This window comes from Corvus kubaryi, unplaced genomic scaffold (genome assembly GCF_017639235.1).
Source record: "Corvus kubaryi isolate FWS band 111438036 unplaced genomic scaffold, C.kubaryi_AGA036_p1.0 37322, whole genome shotgun sequence".
In the NCBI taxonomy this organism is placed as follows: Eukaryota; Metazoa; Chordata; class Aves; order Passeriformes; family Corvidae; genus Corvus; species Corvus kubaryi.
Window position 1 is genome coordinate 3136022 of NW_024581101.1, and position 13265 is coordinate 3149286.

Below are 13265 nucleotides of genomic sequence, written 5' to 3' on the forward strand. Positions count from 1 at the left end.
GAAATATTTATTCTCAATTCTAGCCCACTATTGCCTAAAAAGAGAAGTATTGTGCCTTTGAGAGCTTTGTCATTATTATGTCCATTGTAAACAGCTATTTAGACAGAACTAAAGCTACTGAAAGTGGTCTCCCAAAACTCAGAGAGGAAGCTGACATGCTGTTCAGCCTTCTTGAAGGAGAATTGATGTGAATCCTTTTGTAAAGAAGATCTGTGCTCTGAGCACTCCAAATACATCATAGAATACTAATCACACTATTTCCCAAAGCTAAAGAAAAATAAAAACAGATAGAGTGCATCACTGAGCTGAGAGTGGCACATCTCTTTGGAGAAGCTTTAGTGGGGGGAAAGATGCCTGTCTGCATCCTTAACAGTATAAAAAGGAGCCCTGAAAGGGCAGAGAAAAAACTGCCAGAGAGCAGGTTTAGATCGGATTTTAGGAAAGGTTTCTTCCCTGTGAGGGTGGGGGGGCCCTGGCACAGGGTGCCCAGAGAAGCTGTGGCTGCCCTGAATCCCTGGAAGTGTCCAAGGCCAGGTTGGATGGAGCTTGGAGGAAGTGGAAGGTGTCCCTGCCCATGGCAGGGGCTGGAATGGGATGGGCTTTAAGGTCCCTTCCAACCCAAACCATTCTGGGATTCTGTGATAAATATTCATTGGTATTTCATGTTCCCCCATATGAGAGAGAGAGAAGGCAGCTCTCATGGGTACTTTGACCAAGCCCCATGGGGGAGCAGACATGGGGGACCCTCATCATCCTCTTCCCCTGATGTGCTGGGGGAGCTTGGAGCAGCGCAGGAGAAACAGGCACAGATGAAAGATTACTGAAGAGAAAGGTGGAACTGCTTTGTTCTGCCTTTTTTCTGGAGTCTGAGTTTCTCCCCTTAGCATAACATACTGGGGCTGCCAATATCAGACGATAGGTTGGAGCCAGCAGCACTTTCACAGCCACAGGATGCAGAATTTGTGCTGCATGGGGTTCAGAGTGTCACAAATGGGTCCAAAAAGTGCTGTTTGGCACATCTCATTAAAATGTTTCACCTTCATCTGTCAGAAGGGTAGCAAACTTTGGGATTAGGAATACTTAAGACCTTTTTTTTCCGTCATAACAAAAGGGAGACATTGACTAATGATCCCAGTACTGGGAGTCAAAATACTTGCTGTACTTGTCTATCCTAAAGTGCTGTAGTAGTACAAATTGACTCCTTGATGCTGTCATTCTTCCACTACAAAATGAGCAGCTCATAGGAGGAAATATCCTGGCTCTGAATGTGGCCAGAAAAAACAGAGAGTTTTCTCCCAGTAGTTTTTTTCTTGGGTAAGACTTTTCATACTGTGTTTGACATTCTGAATTACATGATTATATAGTACAAGACTCCAGCAACATTTTGCATTGTAAAGATGGAGATGCTCAGCATTTTGCCAGATGCCAGGCGATATTCTGACGTTTCTATCTTCACTTTAAGCCGAGTGACAGTCAGCATATTCACAATGAAGCCAAGACAATCTGCTATCAAGTTACAGTAGTGACATATTCCCTAATGAAGATCCCAGGGCTCCTTGGAATAAAGCAGCTCCGTCAAACTCGGCGTGCGGAGCAGCTCCGGTGTGGATTGCTCCGTGTGCAATGCCATGTTTTATCCGTGCCGGTGGCTCGGCGGGCAGAGGCTTTGGTAAGTAAGTCTGTACTGCACCATTTCCTGGCTCGGTGCTCCGGGTGTTGCAGGCTGTGTGCAGTGGGGGAGGTGCCAGAGCTGATCAAGCAGTGTAATTTTATACATTACTGAATCAGTGCAGGAGGAACCTGGAGGGACAAAGCATCATCTTCTCTTTGAACTGCACTGTAAAATCCGACAGCTCTCGTAGCCCAGCCATGCTCTGATACAATTTTTCTCTCCTTTTTCCCCTGATTTTGGTGTGAATGATAAAGTGATCTGATGATGGCTCTCGTTATGGAACCTATTAGCAAGTGGACGCCCAAGCAAGTAGTGGATTGGATGAAAGGTAGGATCGTTTATTGCCGTGTATTGTCTGTACTTTGGATCCTGGCAATTTGCATCCGTGCTCTCGCATTCTTTGTTTTGGGAAGAGTTTATTCAGTTCTGATCATCCCTATGCTGCTTTGCCCGGTAGTTGTTAGAGGCAGGGCTGAGGAGAGGCTGCTTCAGCTGTGCTGTGTTGTGGGAATTGCTGCCGAGAACGGAGCCGGGATCAACTGCATTTGTTGGACAATGCAGACAGAAAGTGTTTGTGTCTCACGACTCCATTATGCCTCGCACAGGGTAACGTCGGGATGTTTGGCTGCTTTAAATTTGCCCTGATTAGGTCTGGTTTGCTCATATCAGGTGATCTGATGCAGTGGCTGTGCAGTACTTGTCTGTAGTTTTGGGTACCACAAGGAGCACCAGGCGCCGGGGCTGGACTGAGGCATCCTGCTCCTTTAGGAACGTGTCCTGCTCTGTCCAGGCTCCTTTAGGGACGTGTCCTGCCCTGTCCAGGCTGCCCAGCCGCGTGTCCGAGGCTCCGCGTCCGCGCCAGCGGTGGGAAGGCGCAGGGCTGAGCACGGCTCCGCGGGGAAACTCGCCGGGATAACTTGACAGGAATGATGATTTCCCGGCACATTCGCAGTTTCACAACACAGCCGTCAGCTGTGACATGTTTTGCCTGACAATGCTCGGCTGTGCTGCAAACAGACTGGGATGGATGGGAGGGCGAGGGGTTGTTCCTGATGATAAGTGGTTTAAATTTCTCCGGAGTGGGGGGAAAATGTATTCCCACAGTGGGATGTATTAGTGTTGTTATACGGGGCTTCTGATGAGCTGTCTGTCTTTGAGACAAATAATTCCTGCCACGGGGGATCTCTGTTATATAAGGAGAAGAGGTGCAAATTTGGGGTGTAGGTTACTCATGGAAATGATTCCCGTAATGTGATGAACTTATGGAAGGGTTAAATTGGATGCCCACTCTAATGTCCTTAAAGCTTTCAAAGTATTCTCATTAATATGGGAATGGTTCTGATCTCATTTTGCTGAGCTGCATCTCCTCAATTCGCTGAAATTGGGCTGTTTTGGTGCTCATCAGACACGTTGCCATTATCAGCTAATTATTCTTTTACAAGCACAGAGTCTTGTGAAGCAAACGGTGTCTAGGGGAATGTGTGTACTTTGTTTCTCAGGTGTTTGGGAACTCAGGGTAATTGGGAGGGCTTGAGCAGGTTGTTGGGATGGATCCTGAAACCTTTAGATATAGGATTGATTCCCACGCTCCAATGTCATTAGGTGATGTCAAATCCTAATGTATGTGCACAGGAATTTTCTGATCCACACCTTCATTCTCAGTACACGAAAGAGTTAAAAAGTGGACAGACCACTGCTATTTTAACTCCTTAATTGAATTATAATGTAAATTAAGTGTCAAAGTGTGTAGAATACTTGTTGCTAAATTTAAAAATACTTCCTGCTACTTTTTTATGCTTTCTGATGCAGACTAATTGCATCCTGGGGAACAGTAATCCATGATGTGCAGTGGAGGAAGGTCATACAAGCAGCAGGTTTTTAAATGTCTGGAGTTGCCTGACAGTTGGATTTCCATACCAGACTACATATGGACCATCCACAGGGATATCTGGAGTAGGCAGCATTGTCAGTGCTGTGCCTCTGTGTTCAAGCATAAATAAAGATAATGCTATGAACACTGAAGTATTCACAATGTGGATATTTTCATTGGTAACTGGAGCTGCACATCCACAAACAGGAAAGTTGCACATTTGTCCATTCCCCCCATGTTAATATTACAAGACCCCTTTTTATGCCAGTGTTTACCTTTGCAGATGCAAAGTTCAGTTGCAGCCAAAGAAAAGACTTAACCCACACAAATGGCAGACCAGAATCAGTTTTAAACTACTTGTAACTACCTCACTTTGCAAAAATTGCCCAACTGTGGCCACTGTTTGCCTGTAATTTCCATGTGTTCTGTAGCTCAGCTCCATTGGCTACAGTCACTCTGCTAAATCCATGTGCCAGAGAGGTCAAAGGTCTGCACAGGCAGTAATTTTCAGTGATTTTATGTATTCCTTCTATTCTGAAAGGTCACTTCTTTCACACCACTAAAAGATAAATTTAAAAGATGCTTTCAAAAAATTACCCGTTTTTGAATGAGTATTATTTTGACTGTAGATAGCAACATGTTAACAAGCAATGGAACAAACACTGCCACTGGAATATACCTTTGGGGGGCTTAAAAATATGTAGGCAATTAGTTTTATTGGTGGAGACTGTAAACGATAGCGTATTTCACGGGGAAATTATAGCAACACACTTTAAAAAGTTGCATTTATCATATTCATTGAAGGCATTGTAACTTATTTCTAAAACCTCTTAGCAAAGCCCATCTTTTGAAACTAACTAGCAGTGAGTACCAGAAGCATCAAATAATTGTAGAGAAGATGGAAGGAAGCCACAAAAATGATGTTAATGGTTTGAGACCCAGGTCCCCAGAATGTGTCCTGGTTCGAGCATCTGATGAGAGCAGCCACTGCAGCCTGAGCCCCCCCCCCAAGAGGAGACACCCTTCTGTTCTTTTCCTTTAGGAAATGTTACTTGCCAAAAAAAGTAAAAATTGGTAGGCTTTAAGGAACATTGTAATGACAAGTTGGCATCTTGTATTTATCCACAGTTCCTTTCTCGGGAATGCACTCAACTGGAATTCAATTAGGGAACTGCATCTGATGGTGTGGACAACCTGAAAAGGCCATGCAGGTCTGGAGAAATTGATTCCTGAGGCTGTCAAAGGATCTAGAAGTAAAAACTCTGGATACTTTCGTGTTAAAGAAACTGTCTTTATACAAAAAATATTTTGTAAAGTTTAGCAGATACAGCAGAAGGCACTGTGGCTAAAAAGGAAGGTTTCAAAGGAGCTGAAAACATTAATTGGGAAGATATTTTTAGCAACAGTTTTCAGTCAGCATTCTTTTTTTCCCCCAAATTTTCCAAAATTTTAAAGGTCTCTAAATGGTTTTTACTTCAGAAAATGAACAGGTATTTCCCCTGGTATACACCCATTTCTTACATAACTTACCTGATTTCCTGGGGATGTGTACTATGGACCCAAAGGTACTTTAGGAAAAGCCTTTGCCTTGCCCAGATTCCGTTGTGGCCCCACTGGAAAAGAAGCATTGCCCATAAAGCTCACCAGCACCTTGGGGATCAGAGAGGTTTCTGACAGGTCAGTTTCTCCTTGGATTAGGTTTATCATCTTAGTGTGAGTAAATGACAAACTGCCCTCCAAGATGTGCATCTGGAATGCTTTACCTGCAGACTTTGGTTGCTTTTTGGCGCAGAAGCTCCCTGTGAAACTCAGGTTTGCAGGTTATCAGTGAACTCTCCAAACCCAAACCCATCTATTTTAGAATGCACTGAGGAGGGGAGTCCTGTACAGAATCTGGGGGTTTGGGGTGCACAGGGGAGGTAGGATGTCTTACTGAATTAATGAAAGGTTGGTAGCTTGTGTTTCCATTGGAGGCAGAATCTGAAGGGTGTTCTCTGTACTTTTACAACCAACAGCATTGGAGATGTTGTACTTCCTAAGGGGAGCAGTTTACAAGTAGGTCATTTATAATGTGAACTCATTTACAGGGAAGGGACACCTCTGTCCAAATAAATACTCACTTTTCAAAGCAGTCCAAGGAAATGGAATGAAACACAATGCAATGAAACACAGCTGTGACTTTCAGTGTTACTGAACAGCTGAAAATTAAAATGGGAAACCAGCTATTCCTTAAGTACCTGTAATAACTCCACACAGAGTCCGTGATTCAAAGTCCTGGGGACTGACAGGTTTGTCTGCCAAAACAGCCTGCAGTGGAGGTTTCTCTCCTAATAAATGGTCTGCTGTAGATACTCATTTCACAACTGCAAGCCATTTTTTCCCCTTTAAATCTAGAATTTCTGCACCCTCAACAGGAGATGGAGACATAAAAAAATAAAAATTAATTCAGTTGGTAAACTGATTAACTGTGCTGCACTGATCCTGTGCAGAATAATTATATGTTTAGCTGAAGGGTTTTCCTTAGCGTGTAATTCCCTGATTTCAGGCTGGCTCATAAAAGAGAAAGGCAGGGAGGGAGGGCGTGGAGAGCAGGGAAGCTGATGACGTGAGAGGACTTGTTAACATTCGCATCACGCCGGGCTCCGGCAAACCCCTCTCCCTCTTGCTTTGCTTCCCATTAGATCACTCACTACCTGTGCTGGAGCAATGTGTCATAGCCAGGGAGCCTCCTCTCTGTGCAGGACATCGTATTTATCAAATCTCAGAATGTGCTGGAAGCACAGCTGAATGTAATGATCTCCAGCCAAAGCAGCCCTGTAGGTGCTGAGCTGGGTGATCCTTGGCTTCCCTGATCCCCCTTCCTGACCTCGGAATCCCATAATGCAGGAACACAATTCCATGAGATGCAGTTTGAAACTGGAGGAGTTAACAGAGGTCATCCCTTATTTAGAAAAATGTAGGTTTTGTAGCATCTTTTCAGCTCTTTCTGAAGACAAATAGGTTTGGAAGGGACCTGGGCCACAAATACAGAATTAGTGCTGAATTTCCAAGCTGTTCTAAGGTAAAGGTTTCATCGTTTTCCTTCTGCTCTCACCAATTTTACAACTGAAACAAACAATTTGCTGTTGTGGCTCCCCCTTGGATTCCTGTGTTCCACTGGCACCACATTTCCAGTTGTCTCTAGGAAGTCACTGAATCAGAATTGGCTGCAATTCCTCCCCGATTTCTCTTACAAGTTTTGGACTTTAATGCTTCTTAGTAATGAGTTTTGTGAACAACTGCTGAGTGCTGTAAACTATTTGCTTTTAAAGGGTCAGCAGAACCCACCTCAGAGCTGACAACTTTGCCATGTAAGTGCTAAAGGTCACATTTCAGGGAACAAGTTCCCAATGTTTAGCTCAGTTAAGTGTTGGAATGAGCTGTCCGGGCAGCTTGGGCCATTCCCTTTGTAGGAGGTTTTGAATACAACTAAGAAGAGCTCCAACATCCCTCTGAAAGAGTTTCTGTGCCCAGTCTGTCCCCAGCAGAGTCACCTAATGTGACTCTTCCAACTCAGACAAGACCTTGGGATGGTTTCTTGCATGGGAATCACCCTCATCTTTGAAATGTGAAACAGTCCTGAAGAGATTATACCTCTGTCTTCCTCCTGGATGTTTCTCAGTTTCTATTTCCCAGAATAACCATGGGAGATAATGTCCAAATGTCTAGAGCTCAGAAGTCTTCCTGCTGTGTTTCACAAGGAGGGCAGCAGACCTGCAGCCCAGAAGCAAGCACAGACCTGCTCCACTTCCACCAACATTCCCAAACCTTGATACCTGCCCAAGAGGTTAAGGTACCAAACAGAGCTCAGAAGACTGGCAGGATTACCAAGAGCCAGTGCCCTCAAGGCTTTGACTGTCACCACTTTTAATTCAGCTTGTGCACCACTGGCAGCCTGGAAGGACAACAAAACACTTTGCTGAGCCCATGGCTCCAGTTTGTGCCCTCCCAGTAACTGCAGCCGTGGCTGGGGTCGTGACCAGCTGGCCCACAGCAAAATAGTGCCCACAGACCTCCCTAAATCAAGCCTATCTGTAATTCTCGATGGAAATTGTTTTGGCTGAGGTATGTCTGCATCCCTATCACTATTACCTCACCTTCACTAACTCCTCTTTGAGGACCAATTAGAAACTGGGCTATATATCTTCCAAGAATGGACTGGATTAGCACTATCTCCATAAAAGATTTCAGCAACATTTAGCTATTTAATGGTCTGTATTTATTATCAGGTTATTTAGGACTATATTCTGAAATTGCCCTATCTATAAAGCAGATATGTTCAGACCTTTTTAAGAAATGCAATTCTGCTCCCAGAGAAAAAGTCTGAGCTCAGTGAAAGTCTCTCAAGTCACATTTATCAAGCGTAACTAATCTTTCAGGTCATTATGTAAAGAAATTTACTTTATTGTCTTGCAGCTTAATATCAGCAGTCAGACAATGTGTCACGCATTGCTGTGCCTTGTAACCTTTACCATGTGTAAAAAATTATGCAAAACCCCCAACTTGCTCCCAGTCCTGACCATCCCAGGGAGGACAGAGTGGCAATGCAAATTCAGAAGAGCTCAACCTTCTCCAGCTCTCCATTATTTCATAGTGTTTCATCTTATGAAGCAAAATTCAGGATAAATTTGCTCCTGTGGGTAAGACTTTCAGACCACATTAAATGAAGTGCTGTATGTCAGGAAACTGCAAAGACCCTGGATCCTGCTCAGCAAAAAGATGCTTTCATGGTTTCTTCCCAGACTTTCCTGCCCCACTCATTCCAGTTTCTAAATTTTTCCTTCCCTTGGCAGGATTGACATCAGCCCATGTACCTAACACTGAGAACTCTGTGTGTAACACTCTTACCAGTTTGGAAAATGTGGATTTCCTAGGAAAAGAGCAGAAGGTCTCAGTGCTACAAGATTCCTGACTGCCTGGGTTGGAAGGCAGTTTGAGAAACATTGCGTTGTGCAGAAAAATACATTATGAATATCATTTTAGTGCATGGAAAACACTGCCTAGATGGGGGAGTGCCAGGCAAAGCTCTGTTCCAGATCCTGTCTCAAAACCCATGGGAAGGCATCTCCATGTTCCCTGGGCCTGTCCTCGAGGAAGGCTTCTAAATGTGTGCTGTGCTTGGGTAAAGAAATATTCCTGCCTAAGAAATCTCCTTACTTCTCATTCTGATGGGTTCAATGTCTTGTGTTTCTGTCTGCAATGAAGGAAAAAAGGAAAGCGAAAAGTAAACTGCGATTTGTCCTCTTGCAAAATTGTTTTAACGCCTACAAGGCTTTCAAGGCTAAAACAGACAGAGCTTATCCTTTTAATGCCATCCTTTCAGAACTGCTGTCCTGCCACGTTGACAGAAATGGAGGTTGTTGCTCTGCTGCTGAAATTAGTGACACTCTTGTTATTAAATGAAGCATTTTACTGAATAAAACACTGTAGTATCAAATATTGCTGAGCAATAAGCTGCATTCGTCCTCTCCACCCAGAGTAATTTTGTGGATATCTTCTACATGCTGCTTTGCCTCACTAATTTAAATTGCTACTTTTGCAGTTTAGGTTTTCTAGTAAGCTTGACGTCCTCTTCCCTGATGCCATTGCAGTGAGGGCAGGAGCTGGAAAGTGGCGGTTCAGGAGTTACTCTAAAAGGATTCAGAGAGAGGAAAAATTATGAGGTTGTATTTGTGAAGGGCTCTAGTGATGAATCAAAATGAATTTATTTCTGATTAACTAACACTCAAACAGCTCCCAAAACATATCCTTGCTGACCCTCTGCACAGAAGTGCTCAGGAGGATTCAAGGCCAATGCAATGTTTGGGTTTTCCTACTCAAATTCTCCACCAACTGTTTTCCAGCAAAGATGAATTATAAAAAGACTGTGGAGCGTTTTTAGTTCTAACGTAGGTGGCATGTTTGAAATGAAACCGTAGCAGCCAGTAATTTTACAAAATGCATTCAGCTTTATTCCCTACAAATTTGTCCATCTTTTTCATTCTAAGCATCAAACAAAGCCTAGAAAATCTGTACGGATTTCAGGAGTTCTTAAGGCAGAAACTGTGTTTTGTGTGAGTGTGCTGAACCTACTACATCTCTAGAAAGGATTCTTTTGGCACATCTGCTTCTTTTACGTGAAAAACTCTCTCTGAGTGCAGGCAGACAGTGGTGTCAGCCTGACAGCTCAGACATGCCAATGATCACCTGAATTAAAGCATGTTTTACTTCTCTCTCTCTCCACCAGCTTCCCCCATTCCTTTTTTGTCTCTCTCCTCCTGTTTGTTCACATGCCTCTCCAGCAGCATTTTTCTTGCCTTTTACATAACGAGACGGACAATAAGCATCAGATTGTGAAGGAATTTGTTCATTTAACATCAAAAATTTCTAGCTTTGAATATCTTGGAGAGGATTGCAGTGATTTGGAAGTGAAGTGCATCCAAAATCCCCGGGGGAGGTGAAAACCACCAGCCTCAAGAAGCCAAGCACAGCTCCTGGGAGCTTTAAGGGGCAGCTGGAAGAAGGCAAATGTTGCTGTTTCACTGATTCTCCATTAAAATCTCCTGTGAATATCCTGGATGCTCCTCAGTTTTCTTTCAGGCCATGAGATGCTGCTTCCCTGGGAGATGTAGAGGTTTAACAGAGGTATCTTTTTATGAAATCCTTGCCAATGGATAGGGATGCACAGGTTCCCAGAGAAGCTGTGGCTGCCCCATCCCTGGGAGTGTCCAAGGCCAGGTTGGACATTGGGGCTGGGATAGTGGAAGTTGTCCCTGCCCATGGCAGGGTGGCACTGGATGGGCTTTAAGGTCCCTTCCAATCCAAACCATTCTGGAATTCCATGATCTTACACTACAAAGGAATGTGCTGCTGCGGGCACATTCCTAAATCCAGGGAAGTCCTCTGTAGGCATCTGTTACTGATCACTCATGAAAATGCCCTCAATTACAGAACACTAAGGAGAGATTTTAATTGCCCATTGTCAAGAGATTTCAATTGTTCATTGCCAAGCCACACTGAGAAATTCCCTTAGTTACACAAAAAAACAACTTTGTAGTTTACAGAGGAAAAAGACACTCAAAGCAGAGAAAAAAAACCCTTGAAATTTACATTTGTATCATGTGGTTGGAGGGAACATGTAGAGTAATGTAAGAAAAGTTCAGAACCAATAGAGTTTAGAATATTCACTACTTGAATGTCAGATAAAAAGAAATGGATCCACTTAGGGTAGTAGCTCAGCAGTGCTGTTCTTGCAGAAATAAATTCTGGAGAATGAAGAGAGCTAGCGAATAATCCATCAAAAATGCAACAAATAATTATCTGAGTAATAAAAAAGATAAATTAGAATAATAGACAAGAAATTTCCACATAGGATAGAAATAGAAAGATAAACTTAAAGGATAAGTTAAAAAAATTAAAATTTTTTAGAAAATTGGAGGAAAACCCTTTTCAAGGCTTCCATAAGTGGGCTTAAAAACACTGAGAAATGTGCTAAGGAAGCCATCACCTGCTGAAAGAAAGATACACTGGGACATCATATTAACTTTTTGTTGTTTATTTGAAAATTCTCGGGCCAAATTATCAATGCCTTTTGTGGCAGCAGCAGCAGCAATCATTATTTGCATATCAGCAATGAGGCAATACTTTAACTAGAAACCAAATTGCTCAAATGATCCTTCAATGAAAGTGTTTTAATTCAATCTGTGAATCATTCCAAGAGCCATCAATACCACTCAGCTTGTGGAAAGAAGCTTTTCTATTCCCCATTTACTGTGGATGGCTCTTTGTGTCCCCACACATTTTATTTATCTGAAGGTAGTTCTGTAGTTCTTTCATTAGTAAGGTCTCCTCTGGTATCAAAACAGCAGAGTTCCTTCTTAAAACATTTTCTGTATTTCCATTTTCTTTTATGATCAACTTTTTCAATACACGGATGCTGATAGATGAGGAATCTTGGCTTTTGGAACGAGTTAATTCCACATAACCTCTGCCATTTTATCAAAGGGGTTTAAATATGCCATGATATGTTTGATGGATCTCCAGCTTCCATGTCAGCATCCAGGCAGGAATTCCAAGTGAACCAAAGCTGTCCAGTTCTTCTGTGCAATGTCAGCGTGCCAGGACTTGCTTTCCTTTCACCCTCCAATGTCATACTCAATTTGAATTGCTGAAATTCTCATCAAATGATTCTTTCAAATCTCATTAATATCCCGTCTTTCCAGGAGAAAATGATAGACAATATTTCAATTTTTTTGCCTGCAAACTGGCAGGCTGCCACATAAAAGGACAAAATTAAACCTTGTAGCACAGTGTTAAAGCCATCCTGGACCAGTCTCTGTTTGTCCTCATAATGAAATAACCAACAGTGGTGGAAGGGCAGAAGAAAATAAATTGCACCTATGGTTAACCCTCCTAGGCATCCATGCCTGATAACATAATTATTATCAATTTGTAGCAGTTCAAAACATCCCAGAATAATTTATATTTGTCTGTCAGACCATCACTAATTCTTCTGGAGCTACTGTCTTCCTCTACTCCACAGTTACCATCCCCAAAAACATGGTAATGAAGCTCCATGACTAAGCATTCCCAAAACGATAACAGAATTTGCATAACTGGGATTTGGTGCAGAGAAAACCCACAAATTTCTCAGAAGGAAAAAAAGGACCATATAATAGATAAGTTAAAATATTGGCCAACTACATTTTGAAACAGGAGCTGTGATTCTTTGGAGAGTTAAAAACAATCAAGGTTTCTAAGTTACTTTCAAGAAGAACGGAGGAGTTTGAAGGTAAGATTATTTCATATTAATTTGGTCTGAAGGTCATTTTACCACTTCCTGTAGTCAAGACTTTTTGGCAAGTAATCTTGGTTTGCATACCTAGATGATCAGTTATGCTCTGAAATAAATTCACATGATGCCTCAAAAGGACTGGAAATTGTGCATTTGAAAAAACTTATGTTGTCTTCCTTAATCTCCTGTAATAATCTTAGGAGTGGGGCATTAACTGAGACCTTTCCTGAAGAATTAGTGATTCCGTGGTATTTACAGACTGGATGCACTGTGATCTGTGTTGTTTTCAATCCCAGTGACAGTCAATACCCCTTGTACCATAAAACACAAAAAGAAGAGCATTTTTTTAATTTTAAATTTTCTTCAATACATGTCCTAAAGCTGGCTGAGGTTAAGCTCGTTTCAGTGAACCTCACACACAGGCAAAGCTGGCCCAAAAGTCAGTCTGGTGAGAAAGAGAGAGACAGCTCTGAAAATAAATCCACTCTTGCAGTGCAGGATCCTTGATACAGAAGTGGCAGTACCTCCTGCAGGCTGGCTGCACTGATTAAGGTAATAAAACTGATCAAGCAGTTTAATTAGGAAATATTCTTGAGGGATACTTTAGATCACAGTGCAGTATAGTCTCTTTATTTTTTTGATTTAAAATTTCTAGTGATCTACCAAGGGTTGTCTTGATAGAACCAACTGGCAAGCAGCAAAGAAGCAGTGTTTGTTAAAGCAGGGTTTGTTAAAGCAGGGTTTGTTAAAGCCAGCCTCATTTCCAAGCTCCATTATCTTCCATTTTGCCTCTTTGCAATTCCTTTTTCCCACTCAACGTTTTTACTCGTTGATTTGGCTCTAAAAATCAATAAATGCTTGTAGATGAGGAGGATATCAACAGCAGTTGAAACAGAACCTCCCTAGAAATC

General features: G+C 42.5%; 1 protein-coding gene across 2 annotated transcripts in view; it reads left to right on the forward strand.

Moving 5' to 3' along the window:
• The first annotated feature begins 1424 nt into the window (after positions 1-1424).
• The window catches only part of LOC121665262 (connector enhancer of kinase suppressor of ras 2-like), a 174656-nt gene continuing 162815 nt past the window's right edge, over positions 1425-13265 (forward strand). Inside the window, exons 1-2 of one of the 2 annotated variants that reach the window (XM_042029265.1) lie at positions 1425-1669; positions 1927-2000. In XM_042029265.1, coding sequence (XP_041885199.1) covers positions 1629-1669; positions 1927-2000 — 115 coding nt within the window. In that variant the 5' untranslated portion in view covers positions 1425-1628. The remainder of the gene's footprint in view (positions 1670-1926; positions 2001-13265) is intronic. The other variant, XM_042029266.1, reaches the window with a different exon arrangement.